Consider the following 23,627-nt stretch of genomic DNA (forward strand, 5'->3'; position numbering starts at 1 on the left):
CAGAAGTCCCTCTCTGTACATTTGTGCACATACAAAATATTTGCAGGGACACGGTCGGACTGAAGCCTGGGCTGGAGCTGGCGACCAGCCGCGATTCCTTTATTTGCTCTGCTCAGCCGCGTGTAACCATGGCTGGCTGAGAGCAACACGGGGAATTTACAACTTCTTTGGCTCCTGACTTTCTCCCGCAAAGAGTGTTACTTGTGCAGGGTGACTGATGTGCGACTGGTGTGTCTAACAGCAGTAACAGTAATAATAATGACGATGACAAGGTCTTTGCTTTTACATAATTCAGCCCATCCAAATATTCCCATCCGTTCAACAGATCTTTTGCTGCACAGGAATCACTTCTACTGCTACAGAGATAACTATTAGAGATGTGAAAGATAGGTGTACAGCTAAAGGAAAGGCCCAATTTCCAGGCAGAAACACGGCATTTTTCAATAATGACACCTGGGGCAGGGGGGGAAAACAGCTGAAAGAGCTTTCTGCAGATCTCCACATTCCCTCTCCTCCAGGGGGACACAACCCATTTACTCTCCATTTTACAGAAATGGAAATGACTACACTGTGTTCCTTACTAATGTCCATCAGACGGTCTTCCAGACTTAATTTTGAATACCACGTTGCCTGGGGAGCAATGCCTCTTTAATCTCCAGTATCTTTGAGAACGTGTGTCATTCCAGCGAGACGTCAGGCCTTTGTGGAGAAAGGTGATCCTGCCTTAGCTTTGTTCGCCAGGAAGCTAAAACATGAATAAATTAATCAAGTCCTTTCAAAAATCAAAATTTCTCTAAATGTCAATTGCTCCGGCAGCCCTTCGAAGGCAGCCTGCTGGGAGGAAACGTGGTGACGTGGAGCTCGGTGACTGCAGCAGGTCCCTGCTTTGTGGTGCCCATCTCCTCCCCTCTGACTCGAGGGGCAGCTGCAATGATCTGCTCAAACAGGGCGGGATTTTGAAGCGTTGTGCAGAGTTTGATCTTAAAGGTGGGACATGCTGCTGCGGGTTTGTCAGTCACATCCTCTTCAGAGGGAGCTCCAGACCCAAAGAGGAGGTGTGTGAGAAAGATGGAGTGATCTGGTCCAGACTTTCTGTCCTGTTCCTCCTCGAAGGCCCTTGAAGGCTCAGGACTCTAGAAGACACTTTGCACCTTAGGACAGCGCGTACTGTGCCACTGATGAGCATTTCCCTGGAGTGTCCCTGTCCTTGCTGCTGGCACAGGCAACACGTGTGAGCTCATGCTGAGTCCTGGAGCTTCTTTGCAGGATTTCTGGTGGCAGAAGACAGCGCAGCTCCTGGACTCATGCAACCAGAAGACCAGCGATGTCTCCATCTAACGGTGCTGAACCATGGCATCAGATCAAACGAGGGTGATCCACAGACGCCACGTGTGACTGCGGGAGATGCAATCTGACTTGGAAAGGAAAAGACCTGCACTGGGCCTGCTGGGCCTCCAGCTGCAGCTGCCCGGGGTAGCTTGCTGCAGGCCACCAGCAGTGCCAGCCCCTGACATCCCCAGGCATCCCATCCCACCCACGAGGTGCCCGTGTGCCCGGCAGCTCCGCAGGGCACACAGAGGCGAAGGAACTCCGCTCAGCTAGAAGCAGGACTGCAAGAGCAACAGCAGCCTCAGAAAAAAGCAATGGACCCGTTTCTCTTTGCGGAAATTTGGAGAATGACTAAGAGTAATGGCTGCTATCAGCCGGGAAATGCAAGCAGGTGGACTAATGACTTGTACCGGCAAAGCCCAGCACTTATTATTTATGGACCAAACACAACGCTGGCATTTGCTCCCACTCAAGGGTCAGAGCTGCTTTGTCATGTCCTGCATCCAAACCAGCGCCACTAACTGTGTTTTCGAGTAAACTGAAAAGTGACCTTGGTTACTGCTGCGTGGCAGGAACATATTTCTGGTTGCTGCGGCTGCCTGGTATGGTTTCTCGCCTAACATATTCATTAGAGACTAACTGCTACTTACAACGCTGCTTGGGACCCGCCTGGCTTCTCGTTACCTCATTAGACAGGCATGAATAGCCCACCGGGGGCTGTCCCTTTTTGGGGGAACACCGATGTTCACACTTCTGCTGCACCTCCAACAGGAGGGAGCAACATCTGCAGTATCTCCTTCCTGAAGCAGTGATTAAGGCACAGGCAGAGAGAGACGTGCAGGGTTTGTATCCCACCGGGATGCCTGCTGCCTCGCCGGCCTCCCAGTGTCTCCCCAAGACTCCGTGCCGTGGGCAGCTCCATGCTCATCTCCAGCCCAGCCACGTTTGGCCAGCAGCATCTCTGGCAGGTCCTTTAGGAACGATGCCCTCCACATCCCCTCGGTGCTGCCTGAGCCTGCCTGTTTTTTTTTCTTTTTTTTCCTTTTAAAGTGGAGCGTGTGAAAATATGCATTATATGGCAAGGTGGAATATACATGGGAAGATGCTGGAGCAAAATGCAAGGCAATGTTCCTGTATCGATTTGAATGCTCCGAGTCACACGGTGATTCCTACAAATTCATGTGACCAAGAGAATCTGTATTTCAAAACACATATTAGAAAAAATCTAATTGAAGTGGAGAGACCAAGATAAATTTGTGTTATCAGGTGCAGTTACCAAAGCAGTAAATCATTGTCACAGCATAAGCTCTTATCCATATTTCCATATTAACACCAAACTCGCACTCTCTGCCGGTGCTGCTACACGTACAAGGCAGCAGCATGTCTCGGTGCCGCGTGCTGTAGCTGGCTCCTGCCATCGGGTACCCAGGTATGACAGCACTGCGATCCTCGTCCCACAGTCACCGACACTGGGAGCTGCCCCAGCGCCTGCTGGGGGGCTTGGCATCAGCTTTGGAGGTGGCAGGGACCAAGAAACCTTCAGAATGTCCTCTGCTCAAATCGCTGAGCAAGCCTGACAGCGAGGCATGGCTGTACAACATGAGGTGCAATCGCTGAGCTCCAGGAGAAGCCGACGGCATGCGCCCCACTCCCTTACTGCCCCTCCGGCCCTGGCCACGGGCTTCTGGGGCCTCTGAGTCCTCCAGGCCTCCATCCTGGGAAACGGGACCCCCCTCCGGCAGGCCCTGTCACCTCATGGCTGCTCCATGGCACCTCCCAGCAGGGTGTAACTGGTGGCTGTGCCCTGTCCCGAAGCACTTGTGCAGCACTCGGTGAGCTCTGGAGGACAATCCAACTAACTCAGGCATGCCAGGACTTCCCCCTTGCAGGTGCTCACCACCCTAAACGAAGGCTAAATGAAATTTTCTGCCACCAAGCATGCTCTGGCTTGGTCTGAGTACAGGAGCATATGTTACACATAACAGTAAATGAAGCCAACATTTGGTACCACTTGAGGTAATGGCTTGGCCATGAGTGCACATCTCTACAGGCAAGAAATAAAACCTTTCAGGAGAAGACATATTGGGAACGTGTGGTAAACACTCTCATTTTAGACTCACAAGAAATGCTGGTTTCGTTACTGCCTTGACCAATGCTCACTAGTAAAGTGAGGCTGAGCCAAGTCCTCCCTACAAGTTGCCAATGAGAAATGCACCGAAGGGGCTGAACGTGGTCTAGTTTTAGGTCTAGGTCCAGTTTTAGGTCATGGTCCAGTTTTAGTCTGGTTTAATAGGTCTAGTTTTAGGTCTCGGTCTAGTTTTTGGTCTGGGAACACTGAAGGTGGTCTTGTTTTTGCCTCTTGTTTGCGTGCTTTGTTTTGGAAGAAGACGAGAACCCAGAGGGTCTCACCGAAGCGAACAGAGTAAAAGGAAGAAGTTAACTGGGGACAAATTGTCAGCTTTGCATTCAGAGCCTCAAACTCTTTTTCTTGAAAGGAGATGCTTTTCCAGTAAAACCTGTTGGTTCCGCCCACTCTCTCTGTGTTACCAGGTCAGCACTTTTCTTGCATAATGTCCCCACGATTTGCTGCTCTCCTGCTGCACTCGAATGGCTCTTGGCAGAAGGGGCTGCCGCTGCACAGAGCACGCTTTGCATGCACGGCCGGTCCCCACCGAACAGCGGCTAGGAATAGGGAAGAAGCCGGCATAAAAGCTGTCATAAAAAAGGACGATGTCTCATCGGCATTGCAGAACGGCACACGAGGTCTTTACCCATGGATGTGAGCAGGATGGTCGGAGCTTGGTGTAGTGGGTTTACGTGGCAAGATTTTGGCAGCAGGGGGCCATAGGGGTGGCTTCTGTGAGAAGGATCTAGAAGCTGCCCCATGTTTGGTAAGGGCCCCACTGCTGACCAGAGCTGAGCCAGTAAGTGATGTTGTTTGTGCCTCTGTGAGAGCAGATTTGAGATAGGGAAAAAAACACTGCACCACACAGCAACTGGGAGAGTGAGAGGAGTGAGGAACAGCCTTGCAGGCACCAAGGTCAGCGAAGAAGGAGGGGGAGAGGTGCTCCAGGCGCCGGAGCAGAAGTCCCCTGTGGCCTGTGGTGAGGCCCATGGTGAAGCAGGATGTCCCCCTGCAGCCCACGGAGTACCACGGTGGAGCAGGGTTCCACACTGCAGCCCGTGGAGGACACCACGGTGGAGCAGGGGGACCTGCACCAACGGAGGCTGCGGCCTGTGGAGGACCCTCGCTGGAGCAGGCCCCGGGCCGGAGCTGCAGCCCGTGGAGAGGAGCCCACGCAGGAGCAGGGGGGCTGGGGGGAGCTGGGGGGAGCTGCTGCCTGTGGGGGACCCAGGTTGGAGCCGTTTGCTCCTGAGGGATGGACCCCGTGGTACGGAGCCATACTGGAGCAGTTCTTGAAGAGCTGCTGCCTGTGGGCAGCCCACGCCGCATCAGTTCAGCAAGGATGGCATCCCGTGGGGGGGATCCCATGTTGGAGCAGGGGACAAGAGTGACCACGGAGGAGCCGTGGAGACGAAGTGCTAGATACTGACCGCAGCCACCATTCCCCCATTCCCCTGCGCCGCTCGGGGGGAGAAAGTGGAAGAGGATGGGTGGGAGAAGGTTGTTCTGTTTCTTTGTTTCTCACTTCTCTAACTTGTTAGTAATAGGCAATCAATCTTACTATCTCCCTATTCTGGGTCTGTTTTGCCCATCACAAGAATTGTTGAGCGATCTCCCCATCTTTATCTCAACCCTTGAGCCCTTTGCATTGTATTTTCTCCCCCTTTCCCTTTGAGGAGGGGGAGTGAGGGAGCGGCTGAAGAGGAACGCGGCTGCCCACCCGAGTAACACCACCGCACCACGTCATTCTCCCAGCTCAGCCTCACCTCCCAGCCTCATGTTCGAGCGGCACAGCCCAGCAGCTTTACTGACTGTATGTGGTTCCCAAGGCTTTGGTAGATGGGGTGAGGCTTCAGGGGTGGCCTCTGTGAGAAGAGTCCAGCAGCTGCCCCACGCGGAAGATGAGCCAGCCCTCGCCAGCTCCACAGGGACTCACTGCAGGCCAGAGCCGGGCCACCAAGTGACACTGGCTGCGCTTCTAGGACAGCGAGTTTAAGAAAGGCTGAGAAAGTGCTGGGTGCAGCTGAGAGAGGGGGCTGAGAACGAGCGAGAGAAACAACTCCCATTCCCCGATGCCCTGCAATGCTTCAGGGGAGGAGGCCAAAGAAAAGTGGTGGGGAAAAGGTGTTTTTAGGTTGCTTTTAATTCACACTGCTTTACACTCTGATCAACTGGAAGTCAAGCAAACAAATCTTCCCCAAACCAAGATGGTTTTGTCATTGACAGCAGCCCATGAGCCATCTCCCTGTGCCCTCATCACAACCCATGAGGGTTTCTCCCTCGTATTTTCTCTCCCCGTCACGCTGAGGAGGGAACGAGAGAGCAGCTGGGTGGGCACCTGGCAGCCAGCCTGGGCCAAGCCACCACGGCCATTCACAGGGATGAAGAGGCTGCACCATGGGCTTGGAAGCCCAGGGCATGTCTGTGAGGCTGGGGGAGCTCCTGGGCACTGCCACCTCAGCATTCCATGGCACCATAGTGACAGGTCTGAGGGGACACAACGAAACCGGTGACAGAGGCGAGTCCATGAGGGACTTTGGGTCTCTGGTGAGCACCAGGTGTGGAGGCAGCAGCTCCTGGCAGCTCAGCTCACCAAGAAGGCGTTGCTGCGCAGCATGGCTGCCATAGAGGAGAAGGCCCCCGAGCCACAGGAGGATGGTGAGAGCAGATGCCCCAGCAGCTCCCTGGAGGTGGAGGGCCCTCAGGACCCCCTGGGGCTGTGCAGAGCCGCTTTGGCTGGGGACACCCGGGGATGCCCTGCCAGGAGCCCCCGACCAGGCCCTTGCGGGCATCCCCTGGGGAGACCTGCCAGGTCCTCAGGGGGTGCTCAGTGGGGGGATGCCCGCACCCATTGCTGCTGCCCTGCCTCCCCCAGAGTGTGTGCTGTGCCGCCGCTCGGACTCCCCCATGGATGGCTGCGGGCCGATGCAGCAGGTGGATGGGGTCTGTGCCCACGTCTTCTGCCTGGTGAGCTCCCTGCAGCTGCCCGCGCCTTTCCCCGGCCCCTCGCTTGGCACCCAGAGCCCACAGGACTGTGACATCCCCACCGCGCTGCTCGCTGGCTGTCACCTCCTCCTGCTGCGCTCCCAGCACAGCCTCCCCACCATGGTCCCTATCTCCTTGCCCTGAGCAGCTCCGGGGCCTTTCTCTCTTGCAGTATCCAGCCCAGGGGCTGTACCAGCGAGGCGCTGAAGGGGAAGGACTCTGCCGATTCCTCCCCGTGGATATCAGGCGGGTAGCGAAGCGGGCAGCTCGCAAGGTGAGGGCCTTCTTTGAGCAGATGGGACTTGTGGCAGCTGAGCCCAAGCCCTGGCAAGGAAATCCTCGATGCTCTGGACAAGCTCTGGGTAAGTCCCAGTGGCCCCAGCCACGTCCCTGACGGGGCTGCTGTGCTCTTCGCAGCGGTGCTGCGTCTGCCGAAAGAAGGGGGCCACCGTCGCCTGCCGGCAGAAGCGGTGCTCACGCCGGTTCCACCTGCCCTGCGGCTCCCAGCGGGGCTGCATCTCACAATTCTTTGGGGACTACAGGTACGAGCTGCCCTAGGTTGGGCTGGAGCCCCCTCTGCCTCTGCCCTGCAGGCAGTCCCCACCTTGGCACGAGTGCCCCAGGGCCCAGCAGGGAAGGGCAGAGCCCCAGCCTCAGCCAGGACATGTGGGGAAATTTGGGGTGGGGGGATCATTTGGGGAGGAAAGGGCTGGCAAGGGGGGCACATGTGCGGTGCCTCCCGGGGAGGTGGTGTCCTCTCCAGGCTCTGGCCAGAGCTGTGCATGGCCTCTGGCAGTCCCTGGCCTCACTCAACTCTTCTGTCCTCACCCAGCTCCTTCTGCTGGGAGCACCGCCCGCAGCAGACCCTGGAGACGCTGCAGGAGGGGCACACCATGTGCATCATCTGCATGGAGACGGTGGAGGACAGCCCCTCCTACACCACCATGGTGTGCCCCTCCTGCAAGCACGCCTGGTTCCACCGGGGCTGCATCCAGGTGGGAGGCCCTTCCCTCTGCTAGCCCGCAGGGACACCATGTGCCCACAGAGGCGTCCTGCTCACACGAGGAGTCTCTCTTCCACAGGGACAGGCACTTCGGGCGGGCCTCAGCCACTTTGCGTGTCCCCATTGCCGGGACCAGGAGCGGTTTGTCCCTGAGATGCTGCTGATGGGAATCCAAGTGCCAGACATGTGTGTTGCTTTCTTCCCACCCCACTCAAGGCAGGAGAGGGCACAGTCCCAGCGCCGTGCCAGGCTGGCCCTGCTCCCTCCAGGCAGACTGTCCCCAACAAGAGGGGCTGCCTGGAGGACAGGAGGACACTGGCCTGCTGCCAGGGATGCCCCCGAGCCCTGTCCCAGCGCCAGCGGTGACAATTGCTGAGTGCCCCAGGGGAGGCTCATGACCTTTCCTACTTTCTCTTGAAGGAAGCCGGCTTGGGAGGAAGAGGAGGAGGCGGTGGCACTGTCACAGCTGTATGGCCACTGCGATGCCAGGCGGTGCCTGTACAGGGGAGGCCGGGAGCAGTGGGAAGAGGAAGGGTGAGCCTCCAAAGCAGCAGCTCCCAGGCTGCCGGGGGCTGCAAGCCAGACCTCCGCCAAGCCGTGCAGTGGCTGCTGGGGCTCTGCCCAGGCACCTTCCCCCCTGCTGGGGCTCCATGAGCGATGGCTCGGGAGCCCTGGGGGCCTTTGTGGTGCCACTGCCTGCTGGGCTCTGCGTGGTCACCAGCCCAATGGCTTCCCCAGGCCCTGGCAGCTGCTGCTCTGCTCCTCGTGTGCCGCCAGCGGGACCCACCGCCGATGCTCCCGCCTTGGGGACACCACGCAGCAGTGGGAGTGCGCTGGCTGCGCTGGGGTGGGCACTGGTAAGGGGCACAGGGTGCTCAGGCTCGGGGCGGCAGAGCCCTTCATGACCTTGGAGGGAAGGACTGCAAAGCTGGGGCCTCTGCGGGCCAGGCAGGGTGGCCAGATCCGCTGACCTTCCTGCCTCCCCTTGCAGCTCCCAGCTCCTCGCTCTCACGACCAGAGAGGAGAGCCCGCCGGGGCAGGGTGCTGCCCCACCACCACAGCCCCTACGCCCGGCCATGAAGACCGCTGGCCACGGCGCTGATCCCAGCCCGGAGAGAGGTGATGATCCCTCTTGGTGTCCTGCCACCACACAGGGACAGGCCGTGCCCTTGTGGGTGTCTTCAGGGAGGGGTCCTCAGGGGGTGCTCAGCGAGGGGACGCCCGCACCCATTGCTGCCGCCCTGCCTCCCCCAGAGTGCGTGCTGTGCCGCCGCTCGGACTCCCCCATGGATGGCTGCGGGCCGATGCAGCAGGTGGATGGGGTCTGCGCCCACGTCTTCTGCCTGGTGAGCTCCCCGTGGCTGGAGCACAAGTCCCCTGCGGCCTGTGGTAAGGCCCATGGTGAAGCAGGCTGTCCCCCTGCAGCCCACGGAGTACCACGGTGGAGCAGGGTTCCACACTGCAGCCCGTGGAGGACACCACGGTGGAGCAGGGGGAGCTGCACCGATGGAAGCTGCAGCCTGAGGAGGACCCTCGCTGGAGCAGGCCCCAGGCCGGAGCTGCAGCCCGTGGAGAGGAGCCCACGCAGGAGCAGGGGGGCTGGGGGGAGCTGCTGCCCGTGGGGGACCCCGGTTGGAGCAGTTTGCTCCTGGGGGATGGACCCCGTGGCACAGAGCTATATCTGGAGCAGTTCTTGAAGAGCTGCTGCCTGTGGGCAGCCCACGCCGGATCAGTTCAGCAAGGATGGCATCCCGTGGGTGGGACCCCACAGCACAGGGGACGAGAGTGACCGAGAAGGAGCGGCGGAGCAGAAGCGCTATAGACTGACCATAAAACCGCCACACCTGGCACGAGCTGAATGTGATTTTTAGCACCTCAAGAGGGCCGTGCAGCTGGGGCACTGGCAAGAGTCCTCTGCAGATCCCACAGTGCCCTTTTAAGCGCAGCCGCAGTGGCAGGGGACAGGATGCACTGAGAACGTCTCTTTTATTTTCTGGCAGACAGCAGAGCCCCGTCGTGACGTGCTGAAACTTCTCACAACAGAACAACCACATGCTAGGGGCTTATTTATTTTTGATGGGCTGGACGGGATCCAGAAGCTCCATCTGCTTACCTACCCCTCCCCAGGCTGCATCCAACCCACCCATTGCTCCCTTCCCTTCCCTTGGACTCTCTTAACATTTATTCCTCTATTTCCTGCCTGAGCAGAAAAAGCAAAAGAGAAACTTGCTGATTGATTTCAGTCTCGGAAAGTCCCTGTCATCTTGTTTGATGACTTCATTGCAAAAATGAAATAGGCAAGGGAGACGCAATGTTTTCAAAACAATTTGGAGCAAGAGGAGGAAGGTAGTAGGAGGGGAGCCATGGGAAGTTGATGGCCTTTATTCTTCAATTCCCATGTTGCGGCTGGCTTGCTGCAGGCTATAGAGAGAAAGCAAAATTGTTATGATTCTTATTAGCTTTTATTTTATAAAGGCTGAACTACACTCTGTAGGGGTTTCAAACCGGAGCTGCAAATCATACGCATGCCTGCCTGCCTGCCTGGCCACCTTATCTCCACATTAAGGTACCGCCTGTCTGCGGGGAAGGAAACTTCTGTCGCTTGCCAGTCACAAGCAAGGTGGCTAGTTAGACGGCAGGATCCGTCTCGGTGCTGCACGCCTGTATTTGTGCGCTGGGGAAACACGTCTCGCACGCCTCAGCAACGGCTGCTGTACCAGAGGGAGCGCTCCCAGCTCCCTCCCCGCAACCTCAGCCGAATTTGGGGGAGACGGGGCAGCAGCAGGAGAGCTGCCCAGGAGCCTGCACTGCTCCCGCGTCCCGCAGCCACGGTGGTGGACGGGTCCTCCCCAACCCAGCTGAGGCTTAAGGAGAGCAGGGGGCAAACAAAAGGGGCAGCTGCAGTACCCGGGAGATTTCGCTGTGTGCGTTGGCGGTCTCTGTGCTGAGCCCTTCCCGGCACCCAGCACCCGAGCTCCCATTCCCTGCACGCTCTCTCGCCACCGAGTTGTTTGGTGGCTGAATAACCAAACCGAGGGGGAACGTTATTTATTAATTGCCTTGCGGCACTTGGGGAGGCAGAAAATGACTCAGAGCACCGCGGGGTGAGGAGATGTATGCTCATAAGATGCTGGCCCTGACGAATTTGCAGCCTAACTAGGCGAGACAGAGATGGGTCAGGAGGGGGAACAACAAGCGAAAACAACAAGGCTGGTGTTCAGCACTGATCCCCAGGCTGGCAGCAGTGGATTTCTTGATGCAAGTGAATGGGCCACGGGAACACTGGCCAGATTTATAGCACCTGGAGATGCCTCACTGAGGTACAGGCAATAGTTTCGTCCCTGTCTGAAGAGCTGTCCCCAGGAGTATGACTTCAGTAATGCAACCGGCATTTCGTGCGTGGCACTGCATAAAGCACACGGCCACAGAAAAGCACTTGGACCAGCACTTCAGCCCTCTGCCATCAGTGGGATCCCACTTAAAGTGATGCTTTCTGCTGCTGCAAATCTCCTCTTCCTCCCCCTCCGGGTCATTTCATTGGCACGGAGCTCAAATTCCTGCCCTGCACTGGCACGCAGGGAAAGCAGCCCTGGCCCTGAGCAAACCAGCACGGAGCTCAACGCGATGGGGAAGTATCACAACGCTCCGCTTCCTTTTTTGAAAAAAGAAAAAAGGGCTCAAGATGATGCACTTGTTAATAATCATTATTACACGGAAGATTTGAGGAAGATTATGCTAATTGGCACTGCTAGCGTGATGCTCGTTTCTCCTACGGCATCAGTCCCAGCACATTTCCTTCTACTCCCAGACGCATTCCTGGAGACCGCCTCTACCCCCTCTCCTGTTTACTTGGGAAGGATGCTGGCGAAGAAGCTGTATTATTTTTTTGGAGGAGAAATCTTGGATTTTGATGATAAACAAGGTCCCAAGAAAACAGTGTGGCTCAGACCCCTTGTATGTGCAATGAAAGGGCAGAGTTTCTTTCAGCGAAGGAAATGCAGCAAGATTTCCCCTAACAATGCCTATTCTGTTTTCTCATGAGAACAGCTCACAGGAGCCTGACAAAAAGGAGATGTTTCGGGGGTTGTAGGAGAAAATAAAGCAGAGAGGATCAATAGCACCACATTGCTATGCAATGGCGCTGAGAGAGGCATCGATCCGCGCGCCAGTGCTGATGAGCAGTACGGGAGCCCCCTCTGCACAGGGGACTGTGCTCGGCCGGTGGGCGAGGAGACCACGACGGGGCCAGAAAGCCAACGGGGTGGGGCGAGGATGCTGAGCCCGGCCCCAGGAGAGCAGAGGCTGCTCGGTGCCCGCATCCCAGGCCCAGAGCTGCTGGCTGCGGCGGGGGAGCGAGTTTAGGGGTGCGCTGAGCTGGAGCATCACCAGCGCACGTCCCAGCCCTTTTGCCAGCCGGGCTGCTCGACAGCAGCTAACCAGGCTGAACCGGCAGCCTGGCAGACCCGCGTGAGCGAGATGAGAGCTCTGGTCACAGCGCACTCACGTCAGATGCCCGGACCCAGGGAATTGCCTCATTAACCGAGTATGAAATGCCAAAGCCAGGCTCCGCTCCTCCCGAGCATCACAACACTTGCTTTATGCGCTGTGGCCGCAGCAGGACCAGTACTCTCATCACTGTGGAGTTTACCTGGCTTACTGCTGCTCCATCCACCCAGCATGCACGGAACAAAAACCGCTCCCTCATAATCCCCCAGCTCCACGTGTGCTCAGACGTGCGGGGAGCACCAAACCAGGCTTCAGCCTCTCCACATTTCGCTTTCAACAGCTCGGAGAGGTTCAGAGCTGCTTCGGATTTAGCTCAGACTTTTTCTCGTTTGGCTCAGGATTCCCAGCTCTGAGTGCGAGCCGACAACACCAAGGCTCTTCCTCTTTATTAATTAAGTAATTACAAACCCTGCAGGAAATCACCCACGAGTCCCACGGCAGCAGCAGAGGCTGTTGCGTTTGTTCCACCACAGATAGAAGCGCTGGGAACAGCACATGCCGTGCACAGAAAGCTGAGGGAAGGATTTTGCGAGCCATTTCTTCTCCGAGCGTGGGCTCTGTTTCCTTTTTCATTAGCTGCCCCCGCGTACAGATGCTCAGCTCCGCGCCCGCCAGCAGCACCCGTCCCTAGCAGCAGCACCTGCGTGCCCGAGCGCCGCTGTTCGGAAAAGGCCACGGGCAGGCGTTTACAAGCACATCACTACATGCTCATAACAGGAGAACAGATTGAGCGTCCCTGGGGGATTGCACAGCTTCAAAAAGTACAAGATGGAAACTGGTCCAGGCGGCGTGCAGACAGAAGGGGTGGGAGAACGCCGCTGTGCGCTCGGGGCAGCGCCGCCCTCCCTGCGCCCGCTCCAGCTGCCAGGGCTCGGGTGCCGTCTCCGCCGGGCTTTTAATTCACACCAGATTATTTAACGTCCTCGCGGCTTTACCAGGTAAGGTCAAAGGAGGCTGCCAGAGGCTTTTTATCCACGGAATCGGATTTACAGAGAAATATTCCCAGTAGTAAGATAAGATCTGGCAAACCGCAGCATGAAAGAAAAAGAAGTCCCCAGGGAAAAGCCATTTATTTATTTATTTTTACTCCCCTCCTCTAAATAAAGCGTATGGAGAATAATGGAGGTCAGATGAACAGTTACATATTTGGATGATATCCTCACAGGGCGCACTGGAACAATGTGGACAGTGATAACTGTATCGAAGCGACATATTTATTTGCCATAATTTAATGTCAGCTTCAAAGAGATCAGATTTTTCATGGCTCTTCACATTCTGGCAGGAGAGCGGCACCGATGAGGCAAAAGCGATGAAAAATGTGCGAGATGTCCATAGAGCCAGGCAGTCAGCTCTAAGGCTCGGCCGGACGAGCTCCTGCCGAGGATTTATGTGTGGAAGGCAGAGCTGCGGCCGCCTCCAGAGCCATCGCTGCAGCTGCACAGAAAAGGGGAGCGGGCTCCTGCGAGGGCAGGGCAAGGTTCAGAACGCTCCAAGGGGTCTTCTGCGCTCACCCTGCCTCGATCCGCAGGCGTCCGTGTTCAGAAGATGCTCAAAGTGCCATTGGCTTTCACCGAGACTTGGCTTTCTTATTTATTTATACGCTTTGGCCTCCAGACCCACGAGCTAAGGGTACAAGGGAAGGAGGAAAGGGCTTTCTTTGGCCAGAAACTCAGCAGGCGAGGTCCTCACCTTCAACACCGCCACCCACTGGCCTGGAGCGATCAAAAAGCTGCAGCAAAGGCAGGAGCAGAGCTCCCGGTGGCACCAGACCTCGCTACGGGCCGGGCACAGCTCAGGACCGGCTTCCCCTGCCGTGTGCTTGGCGCTTCGGTGCTGTCAACCAGTGACTTGGGGAAAGGAGAGAAAAGAACCCGTTTTTACCAGAAACGTGCCAATTGGCATCACTGCCTCATCGCCAGCGTTTTGTGGTAGGCTGCCAGATGACACCGTCAGTAAAGCTGCAGGTAACGGGCTCACCCTTCCTGTTTTTGACCAAGCAGACAGATCTAGGCATTGGAGCTAGGTGAAAAATGGGACAAAACCAGTTTTCCTAAAGCGCTTTTATCTGCCTAATGCAGAACAAAGGTATCCCGGCAGCCCTTAGTGCACAGCCACAAAAAAAATCTCATAGCCACCAAAAAAGATCTCATGTCCTTGCTTGGGAAGTTGCTTATTACATGTTACCTGTAATCGGGTCCACGCTGAGCCTCCAACAAGCCAAACCTCTTGCACAGAGACATGGAGGAAGCCCTCTTTTTTGGTGAAAGCCCTCTTTTTTGGTGAAACAACGGAGAATATCCTTAGCTAGCATCCTGCCCCAGCAGCTCCTTGCTCGGGGTTTGGGCACAGGGGCAACCGTGTGCCACAGGAGGCTGCGCCCCCCTGCCCGGCCCTGCGGTGATGCAGAGATGTCCCTTGGGTTTGCTGGGCTTTGGGGTTCCGCCTCTCGCCGCACCAGCTGTGGCCCCAGCACCCCAGGGAAGGCATGGCTGTAGGAGACGGCCCGGCTCTAGCTGAAGGTGAGAACGACCCAGCCAGATGCTTCTTCACCAGAGACGGCCAGTTCACCGACATTTCCAGCCAAACAACAGCTATGTGCAATGACATTTCATGAGGGGGTGGGACAGGCATTTGCCAGCAAGAGGCAGCTCTTCCTCCGGTTTAAAACTTGCCTTTAATCTCGCAGTCAGTTACCAACCACAAACTGTATTTTTAGAAGCTCGCAGTGCAAGAGCGCCGTCACTTTTGTTCCAGCCTGACCTAAACGTTATCATGGACAAGATTTGGAATAGTTTGTGCCTGGTCCTGTCCCAGAAGTGGGGAACGGGAGCTTGACTGGTACTTGCAGGCAAAAATATAACAAAACGCAGGCTGGTTCAAGGGATGTGAATGCGACGCAGAGATGATGGAGAGGGAGAAAGCGTGGCAGCAGTAGGAGATGCTGACAGCAGCGTTTCTGGTGGGCTCTGAGTGCTGGGGGTCCAGGGACTGCCTGGAAGGCATGGCCATTTGGAAGAAGCCTGCCAGAAAGACGCAGCATTAATCCTGATTTCGGGGGGTCGCATCCTCCCAGAGCCCCGCACCTCCCTGCAGCCTCGCCACTGCCTGGGGCCTCGCTCGAGGAATTTGGCGTGGCAAGAGCGGGGTGGCACAGGCCCTCCGGGGGCAGGTAGTAAAGTCTCCTGTCTCCATCTCCCCTTCACAATGCACCTTTTATTACAGTGGAAATATAAGCCACTCCGGTTAATGCCCGGGATTGGACTGTAAAGAAAGAAAACAAAAGGGAAGCAGTTGCCTCGGTTAGGAGCGTTGTGAGCTGTGGTTGTTTCGCATCCCTGCTTCTTGCCAGGTGTTTTGTTGAGTTTAAGTAAAACATCAAAGTCCATTATCCACGCTTTCTCTTTTTTTCCCCCCCTTGCCCCCAGCTCCTCGATTCACCGCACAGTACAAAATTAATTTGCTTTATTCCAGCACACGCGATAGCCGCCTATCTTCCCTGACTCCCCGTCTGCAAGGAAACAAATTTCCTCCTTAAGAGCTTTCCACTTGACCTGCTCTTTTCTCCGCGGAGAAAATTGAGGTCAGGGAGCTGATGCTGCACGGTGGCAGCCGTCTTCCAAGTGCTCTGGGTGCAGCTGTGGGTGCTGCAGCCCCACCGGAGCCGGCAGCCCCGCACCGGGCTCCCGCCTGCTCCCAGCTCCCGCGGGACTCGGGCAGGTTTTGGAAGGCGACGGCCTCATCTCCCACTTGGTCCAATTATTTTTTGAGCTGCTTCGATGCTGGTTATGTCTGGTGAGCCCAATAAATAAAAACAGAGAGAGGAGGTAGGGGGACAGCTGCTAGAGGTGCCAAGGAGTCGGGAGCAGGGTTTTAACTCCAGCCATCCCAGGAACGTGCGCACAGTACCTGACTGTGCTGCTCCCTTCGTGCCACCAGCTTCATTCAGTGACCCACTCAGTGGTCCTGGGCAGCCCACCGAGATGGAGCCCAGGGGCACAGCCAAGGGCTTGGCCAGCACTCGTTGCTTCTGGAGCTTGTTAATCCATATATGCAAATTCACCCAGCCAAGGCTAAGAGGTATTAATGCCAGCTGTGTACCTCTGATGACTGCTGGTGTATTAGCTGCATCTTCGTTCTGCACTCTGTTACGCCTTGATTATGATTTATCGATGTCACGGCAGCGCCTGGAGAACCACGAGAAGATCACAGCCCTGCTGGGAGGCACTGGGCACGCACCACGGGCAGGTCCACCCGAGGGGGAGCTTCCTTTGGAAACGGGAAAGGCACAGCTGCAGCTCGGGGATGGCCAACGCCGGAGCACAGGAATCCCAGCATAGGAGGAAAATCAGCATAACCACGGACGCATCTGCTAGAAACAACCTGAAGACACCAGAATTATTGTTCAGTCCTCAGGTGACGCTGTATGTTTCATTTCACCTTACTCATACTGAAAGAAACAGTTGCATTTCCAAGCTATCAGGTAAGTGGCTTTTTCCCCTATTCCCATCTTCAGTTTCCCAGGGAAAATTCCCTGCCTTGCTGCTACCTGGGCTAAGACGGAGCGAGTAATTTTCGAGAAACGATTTACTGGACAAATTGAGTCTTCTCTCTGCTCCTGGAATGTGCATGAACTAATTGTGGCTTCTTTCTGTTGAAAATTATTCAACACACTGGCTGGTGATTTTGAGCCTTTCTTTTTCACCGTGTGAGCTGATTTTGAGAAGATACCCGATGTCAATACTGGATACTTAGAACCAGACGATTGAGACTTGTTCGTATTGCCTTCTTTTCTCTCCTTCCACAGAAAAAACTAATCTGTGGAGAAGCTGCAGCCAGACAAGCATTGGCGAATGTATGCCAAATAATTCCTGTCTTAACTATAAAGAATTTGCTCAGGCCACCATATTAAAAGCCTCCCAGATCACACAGAAAGGCCATCATGCCAAAGGCTAATAAAGATCGCTAAGTGGCAATTATATTATAATTACCTATCATCTCATTTTCAAAAGCACAAGCAGTTAAAAGCCAGCGAACGAAATGACACCAGACTTCTTACGCTTCCCATATAATGAACAAACACATTGCCCATGGCAAGCTCAGAGGAGCACATCTTTCATTATGAGAAAAGAGTCTTCACCTTGGCCAACACACTGCCGCTCTGTTGGTTTGCTCGTCTTCACGTCCTTTGTTCCAAACCTCATTTTTTTTTGCTTTCAAGCTCTCAAAAGCTAACACAAAATATTACAGAACAGTGTATTTCTTATTTAACAGATGCGCACCAGCTTTCTCCTGTGTCCTCAGATCTCTCTTTCTTACGCAATTTAGAACAGAAAACGCCTGGTAGAAGTTCGTGATTGCATTATTAATGTACAAAGGTGAACGTCTGAAGTTCATACATTCTGCTAATGGGTGCTATATAGCACTTTAAGTCAGGCTAAGGGTGCTACAGAATCTGCGGTATGAGATATTCTGAGGTTACTAATTTAAGCACAATGGTTATTTTGGTCAATGTTTATCGACTGTTAACAGAATACCCAAGCGAGAGCTGACTGAAGGTAGAGGAAGGGTGGGTATTTTGAAGCTGTGTTCTGTACCCACATGAAATACCCCCTTGTTACATTAACACCGTCTTTCTTTGTTTTCCCCAAACAAGTCCTCTGGTCATTTCTAAAACCTTTGTAGAAAAAATTCAAAATGTAATATACTGGCCCCTGGAGAAGGCAGTAAGAATTTCTTGGGTCTTGGAACGCTGCATGCCAGACGGTAGCTCTGAAGGTGAAGGCAGTCTGTGGGCTGATGTTGGGTGTACAAGGAAGAGTATCAACTGTTTGTGCATTACGACCTTTTTCCCCTTTCTCTCTAAATCAACAAAATTGAACATATTTTACAAAGGAGAAAGAGCTACCTCCTAGTTTCAAAAGGGATGAATAAGCTGATGTATTTCAAGGACTCGACAGGCAGCAGTATCGCCCTGAATACTTCGCATTACAGTTTCCATTTTACTTGTCACAAAAGGAGAAGATATTAGCTTAGCTCAAACTAAATGAAAAAATTAATGGGATGCTTAGAGAAACCTAATCTTCAATGCTATATTCCTTGGTGATTTACTAGAGAAAAAAACACCCCTCAGAAGAAAAAAAAACTATTCCAAGGCAGGGTTGAAACCCCTCTGGGTTTTCTGAACAATTGCAGCGTTCTCCTCAACACCGTGTGCTATTCTCTGCCAAATTTCCCAGGGTGAGGTTTGAAGTGCGGAGCCCGACAGCCCGCAGCACTACTGCGAAGCCAAGCAATTAGTGGAGGGAGGATGGATGTGCACAGAAAGGGATCTTCAGGTTCAGCTCTCACAGTTATTGCCAGCAAACGCCAGGCTCCCCTTCCCATCCCCTGCAGCAAGGCTGTCAGTGGTGAGTGAGAGGAGCTCCAAGGGCTCGGCTGGGTTTGGGAGCCCTTCTTAACGAAGCCAAGCCTTGACTGAGGATCGCCCCTTTCTCTGAGTGCGGCGGGGTGCATGCCACGGGTTCGTCAGCAGGATGGAGGACTGGAAAACATGTGAAAAGGGAGGAGTAACCCGGACCCGTGGCCATACATCCAGGTGACTGACATGGGTCCTTTCCAAACAACGAGATGTTCCCTCTGCAGTCCATCTAGTTTCCAGGTGCTTTTTTTTTTTCCCCTATACAATATGGTCTTGCTGAGATACACAGCAAAAGATGGCACAAGACACAAAGCTGAGCAGTAATCCATTTTTCTGGCCACCCTTCAGTAGTGTGAACAAATGGAGCTCCCAGGAGGTGTCAAGGACCTGTGTCCACAAGTAGAATACACTACAGTGAGCAGGTACGCGGCCCCCTGATCTGGGGGTCTGGCTGTGAGGCTGGCTCTGCCTCACCTAGCTCAGGATGCCATCAGATGCCTCTGCGAGCGCACGTCTCCCACCTCTGCTGATAGAAGGAACTCACGTAATTAGCTCGAGATAAATGCCCAACTTCTGGTGAGATGAGATGCGGTTAGTGAAATGAACGCTGCCCTTGGTGTCTAACAAATTTCTGGCGATTTGAATACATTTTATCACTTATTTCACAAGCTTTACAGGCGGCTGAATAACAATTGGCAATTCATGTACATGAGACTTCTGTGTTTATATTATTTCTGATTAAATTATCCTCAAGCAAGCAAATGTATTGTGGCAAGGTCTCGCCACACATCTCCCAGGCACCCTGCCCTGTGTGTGGCTGTGATGACAAGGAGCCATTGCTCCGGGACTATCCCGCAGGCCCACGTTAGGAGCTCCCACCTCTTCCAAGGGAAGAGGAAAGCTCTGTGGCAGAGACCCACGGACCTGAGACAACTCCAGAACTGCTGGCTGGTGGATCCAACCCGGGGGTGAGCTGAGCTAGCTGACAGATCTTGGTGCTGGCTGCTTAGCCACGAGGTGCACCTAGCAGAAGCTTTGCTGGCTTCCCAGCTGTGTTTGCCCAGGATCACTGGCAGCCCTCGCACAGAGCTTCTGCACTTGTTCCAGCCACATGTCCCTTCCAAGAGGTGGCAAAATACGGGGCCAGGAGCCTGGATGCTGAACGCTTGGCCTGTGCCCCCAAGCACAAGTCCAACATGGGGCAAGCTTTAGGTAATCCAAAAGCCCTCCTGATTTCTGACCACACAATTGCTGTGACACCCAGCCACCAGAAGTACCGAACTTCGGTCTGTTAAGTGCAAAAGCTGCTTATTTCTCAAAGGTCTATGCAACAGCTGTGCCCACCCTCCACCCCAGTCAGGGTTGCAGCTGCTGGGAAATGCCCGAGCCTGCTCACAGACCCTCACTGGGATACTCACTGGCAGAGTTTGTAAGCACCTGGCTCGGTGGAGGAGAGCTCTCCCAGCAGCAGGACGATCGTGCGGCTATCTGCTCAAGTAATATCACTTACTGGAGACGGCTTCAGCTGGATCAGCTTTGGTTTTCACTTTGGATTTGCAAGCTGCAAAGTAAACTGGGCCCAGTTTGGTGTTGGATTTAGAGCTGATGGAGAAAATCTTCCCTGGCTACTAGAGAGGACTCTCAAAAACACTAAGAAATGAAAAAATAAAATAATAATAATAAAAAAAAACCCTTAAGGTCAAAAGCACAAGGAAAAAAGAAAAACAGCAATCTACAGCCAGCTCTTTAGACTGCGATTTTCAAGAGCTCCAGAACAGCTCAGGCCAAGCCCGGTCACCCCGGGACCCTGGAGAATTTGGGACTCTTTCTCTGAGATGCCCTTTGAAGGATGCACTGTCTGGGAGCCAGTCCTGACAGTCCATGATTGCAGACAGAGCACTCCTGAGCAGACGAGCTAATCTGTCACAGTAGGGACATGTTTACGAGCAGCTGACAGCCGGCTCTGGGAGGTGATTGATACTGATTTGAATTGTTATGCAAATATACTTCTGCTAGTCTCTTTGCTACAAATTCTCCCAGGTTGCGATAGTGGCCAACTGCAACGCTTTGAAGGCTAGGCTGTTCTTTTTCTCTAGGATTTATTTATTTTTTTCATAAGGAACAGGTGAGCTCGACTCTCTGTGGCCTCAAAACATTCTCAAATAGAGCAAATAGCGTGACAGACCCTGAGGATGGATGTTTATCAGTGCCAAGCAACAGAAACGTGTCTTTTACTTCCTCTTTCCTTGCCATGCACATTCCTTTGCAAGTATTTGTCACCCTCTGTTGATAGATACAATTTTCAAAGGTATCAGAGCAACTCAAAGGACCTCAGTTCCACCTTCAAAGAGAAACTGGGGTTTCTTAAAGACGTGGGTATGCTGCAAAGTGGAACATCAACACAAAAACATTCATCAGAGCCAGATACGAATCCCTGAAGGCTCAGGGCTCAGGCCCTGGGGCAGAGCTGAGGGAAGGGCGACTTGAAGGAGGAGGGAGACGGGGCTCAGCTCATGCCTGGAGACCAGCGAGCAGGCTGTGGTGGCTCGGACTGTCCATGTAACGCAGGGGAAAATACCTCAACAGTACCAAAATGTTATGCTTTGGTGTCCTTGCCAGGCACCTGACCACACACAGGGTGCACCTGCCCAGGATTGTTTCAGAGTAGACAAGCCCATTTGGATTGGGACTTAAGAGCTCTGTTCACGTTCAGGAGGAGCTTTTTAATTTAAACCTTACTTTTGAATCAGTTCATTAAAATCTAAAGGTTTCTTTTTCTATTCTAATTCAAAAGCAAGGTTTAAATTAAAAAGCTTTGTACCATTCATGCAAACACACTCAAGCTATCAAGCTGGCTGGTGCCCTGCAGAGATACACCAGTGGTAGGAAGTCACAGCACAGAAGAACACCAGAGAAAGCCCAAACCTAGCACTACCTTGACCTGCTGGTTTCATCGAACCAAGCTTGACCACGAGCTGCAGTTCTGAAGTTTTGTTAAGCATGAGCAACAAGGGAGTCAGTGTCCTTGTAGCTACGGCAAGGAGAAAGGGCTCTGAACCTCGGAGCAGTTTGCCCCCTGGGCAGCTGTGGCTGGGGACACCCAGAAGACTCTCCAATGGACCCACAGTGCCTTATGCTGGCGTTGGAAGATGCTGCTCAGAAGTCTCTTCTCAAACCTCGTTATTCTCTGGTGACCCCACACCCTCCAGCTTACTCAAAGGCCTTCCGCAAAACACGACCCGACCGCAGCGCTCTGTTGCCCTCATTCGCAAACTCCCTCTCTTATTTCTAGCAATTTATGGTGGCCTCGACCGAACAGAACAGTGCCAGCAGCAAATCTTGGAGCTTGCTGAAAAGCAAAGCCCTGGGAGCAGAGACACAGCAGTCTCCCCGTGGCTGTGGCTGCTCAAGCCCCACGATGCCCACCTGCTGCTCCCCAGGTCTCGAGCCTCCCTGGCACGCTGGCCCCACGGGATCTGATGCTTTCACTGCTCCTTCCCTTCAGCCTCCTGGAACCCCTGCCACGATGTGTGAGCTCCCTTGGGCTCGAGCTGCTGGGAAATGCCACGGCAGGCCTTCGTGCTCGGGGGGCGGTACGGAGAACCGCCGGCACCCACCGCATCTGTCCTCTGCCCACAGCTGCCATTGATCCGCTGCTGCCCCTGCTCTTTAATCAGACACCTTGTAAGGGTGGAAAGGTACATTTACAGCCACTCTCTTTCTCCTCCCAGACAATCAATGGTTATTAAGTGCATCTTTCAGGTGGGTAGACAAGGAAAGAGACAGAGATTCACATTGCTCATCAACCCGAAGAAACTTCATTTTCTATTAGGTCTGATAAACAAGCTGGGGAAAAAAAAAAGATCAGCCACCCGCTCAGACCTGACAGGCATAAACAAGGAGCTCCATCTGCATACAATGCAGTGGGGGGCTCAGACGTGCTTATAGATGTGCTGCTGGGGATGGGGACAGGCAGCACACTGCGGCCGAGCATCTCCGTCCCCGCCGCCCTCCCAGAAATAACTCTGGGGACCCCTCCGTGGTAATGATGTGCGGGAGGCCGATGGGCTGCTGAAAGCTTTAGGAAACGTATTCCAGGCTGAACCCCGCTGCACCTAGGAGAGAGGGGTCCCGGTGCTTCAGGAAACAGCCGGGGCTGCTGCACGGCCGTCCCCGGCGGGGCGAGGAGCTGAGCCCCGGTGCCAGGCTGAGGCTGACCAGAGGGAAAGCGAGCGCAGGGACAAGAACAGAGGCTACTGATGTGAGGCTGTCATGGGATAAATCACGGCGCCGAGCTCACGAGAAAACATTTCCCTTTCACATCCGTACCACTGCTCCCATGAACAAGTGCAGTTCGTCAGCGCGGCTCCTGATTCACTACCCCTTATCCAGGGGAGCATGAAACAAATACGAGCGTCTTCTTAATAGGAAATTTCAAACGCTCCATTACATGCCCAGTTATTCATATATTTCTCCTGTCTTTTGACTCATAGGCAAGCCTTCAGGTCTGGAAGACAATTTCCAGAAATACCCACAAGGTCCCTTAATCACCGCAGGGATAAAGCACACCTCGCAGCATGGGGAGTGCCAGCTGACCACAGAGGTGCCACAGAAAGGCACTGCGCCAGCCCTGCCGTCTGCTTCTGGGGCCTGACACGAGGCTACTGCAAACAAGGAACGTTGAGGACTTGGGGCAGTAAGAGGAGACGCTCCACGGCACGCTTGTCAAAACCAGGTCTGCCCCAGTGAAGGCGCCTCGGTGAGCGCACGGCCCGTGTCTGCACTGAGGGCTCTGGCACAACAAGGAGAAGAAAATCCTGCTAAGACTGCAAGTGCCCGGAGGGGCAGGGCAGAGGCATCAGCAGCAAGCAGCAGGAAATCCAGCCACTGCCCTGCCCGAATACGTGCAGCGACCCGTGACTGGCAAATCCCACCCCCGGGCTCTCCCAGCACTGTACATACGGAGTAATTCCCAAGTGCTGGTTTTGCAATTCAGTTTTCAGTACAGAAAAAAAGGTGCTAAACACTGTTAGAAAATTCCTCATCTATACCAGTTTCAGTTAGGTGTAATGAAGATGCAAGACCTTTCAGTTCAATTCAATCAGGCCCATTCACAGGCCACCTTATGATCCATTAGTTCAATCCCTCCAAATTTGATTGCAGTGTGTTTTGATTCAAATCAATTGTTTTCGGCTCTTCTCCATTGATTTCCGTGGACTCCCATTATTCTACCGAGGCTCCAGATACAGGTGGGGATGTGA

The 23,627-nt window shown here is 54.2% G+C and overlaps 1 protein-coding gene across 1 annotated transcript; it reads left to right on the forward strand.

Annotated features, from left to right (window-relative positions):
• Positions 1–6,058: 6,058 nt before the first annotated feature.
• Positions 6,059–8,513, forward strand: LOC118171560 (PHD finger protein 7-like). The gene is made up of 7 exons (XM_035334779.1): positions 6,059–6,421; positions 6,612–6,713; positions 6,857–6,981; positions 7,272–7,434; positions 7,522–7,628; positions 7,863–7,976; positions 8,181–8,513. Exons 1-7 carry the CDS (start codon positions 6,110–6,112, stop codon positions 8,410–8,412), a joined length of 1,155 nt encoding a protein of 384 aa, XP_035190670.1. The 5' UTR covers positions 6,059–6,109; the 3' UTR covers positions 8,413–8,513.
• Positions 8,514–23,627: the final 15,114 nt, after the last annotated feature.

Source organism: Oxyura jamaicensis, chromosome 9 (genome assembly GCF_011077185.1).
Source record: "Oxyura jamaicensis isolate SHBP4307 breed ruddy duck chromosome 9, BPBGC_Ojam_1.0, whole genome shotgun sequence".
NCBI classification, from domain to species: domain Eukaryota; kingdom Metazoa; phylum Chordata; class Aves; order Anseriformes; family Anatidae; genus Oxyura; species Oxyura jamaicensis.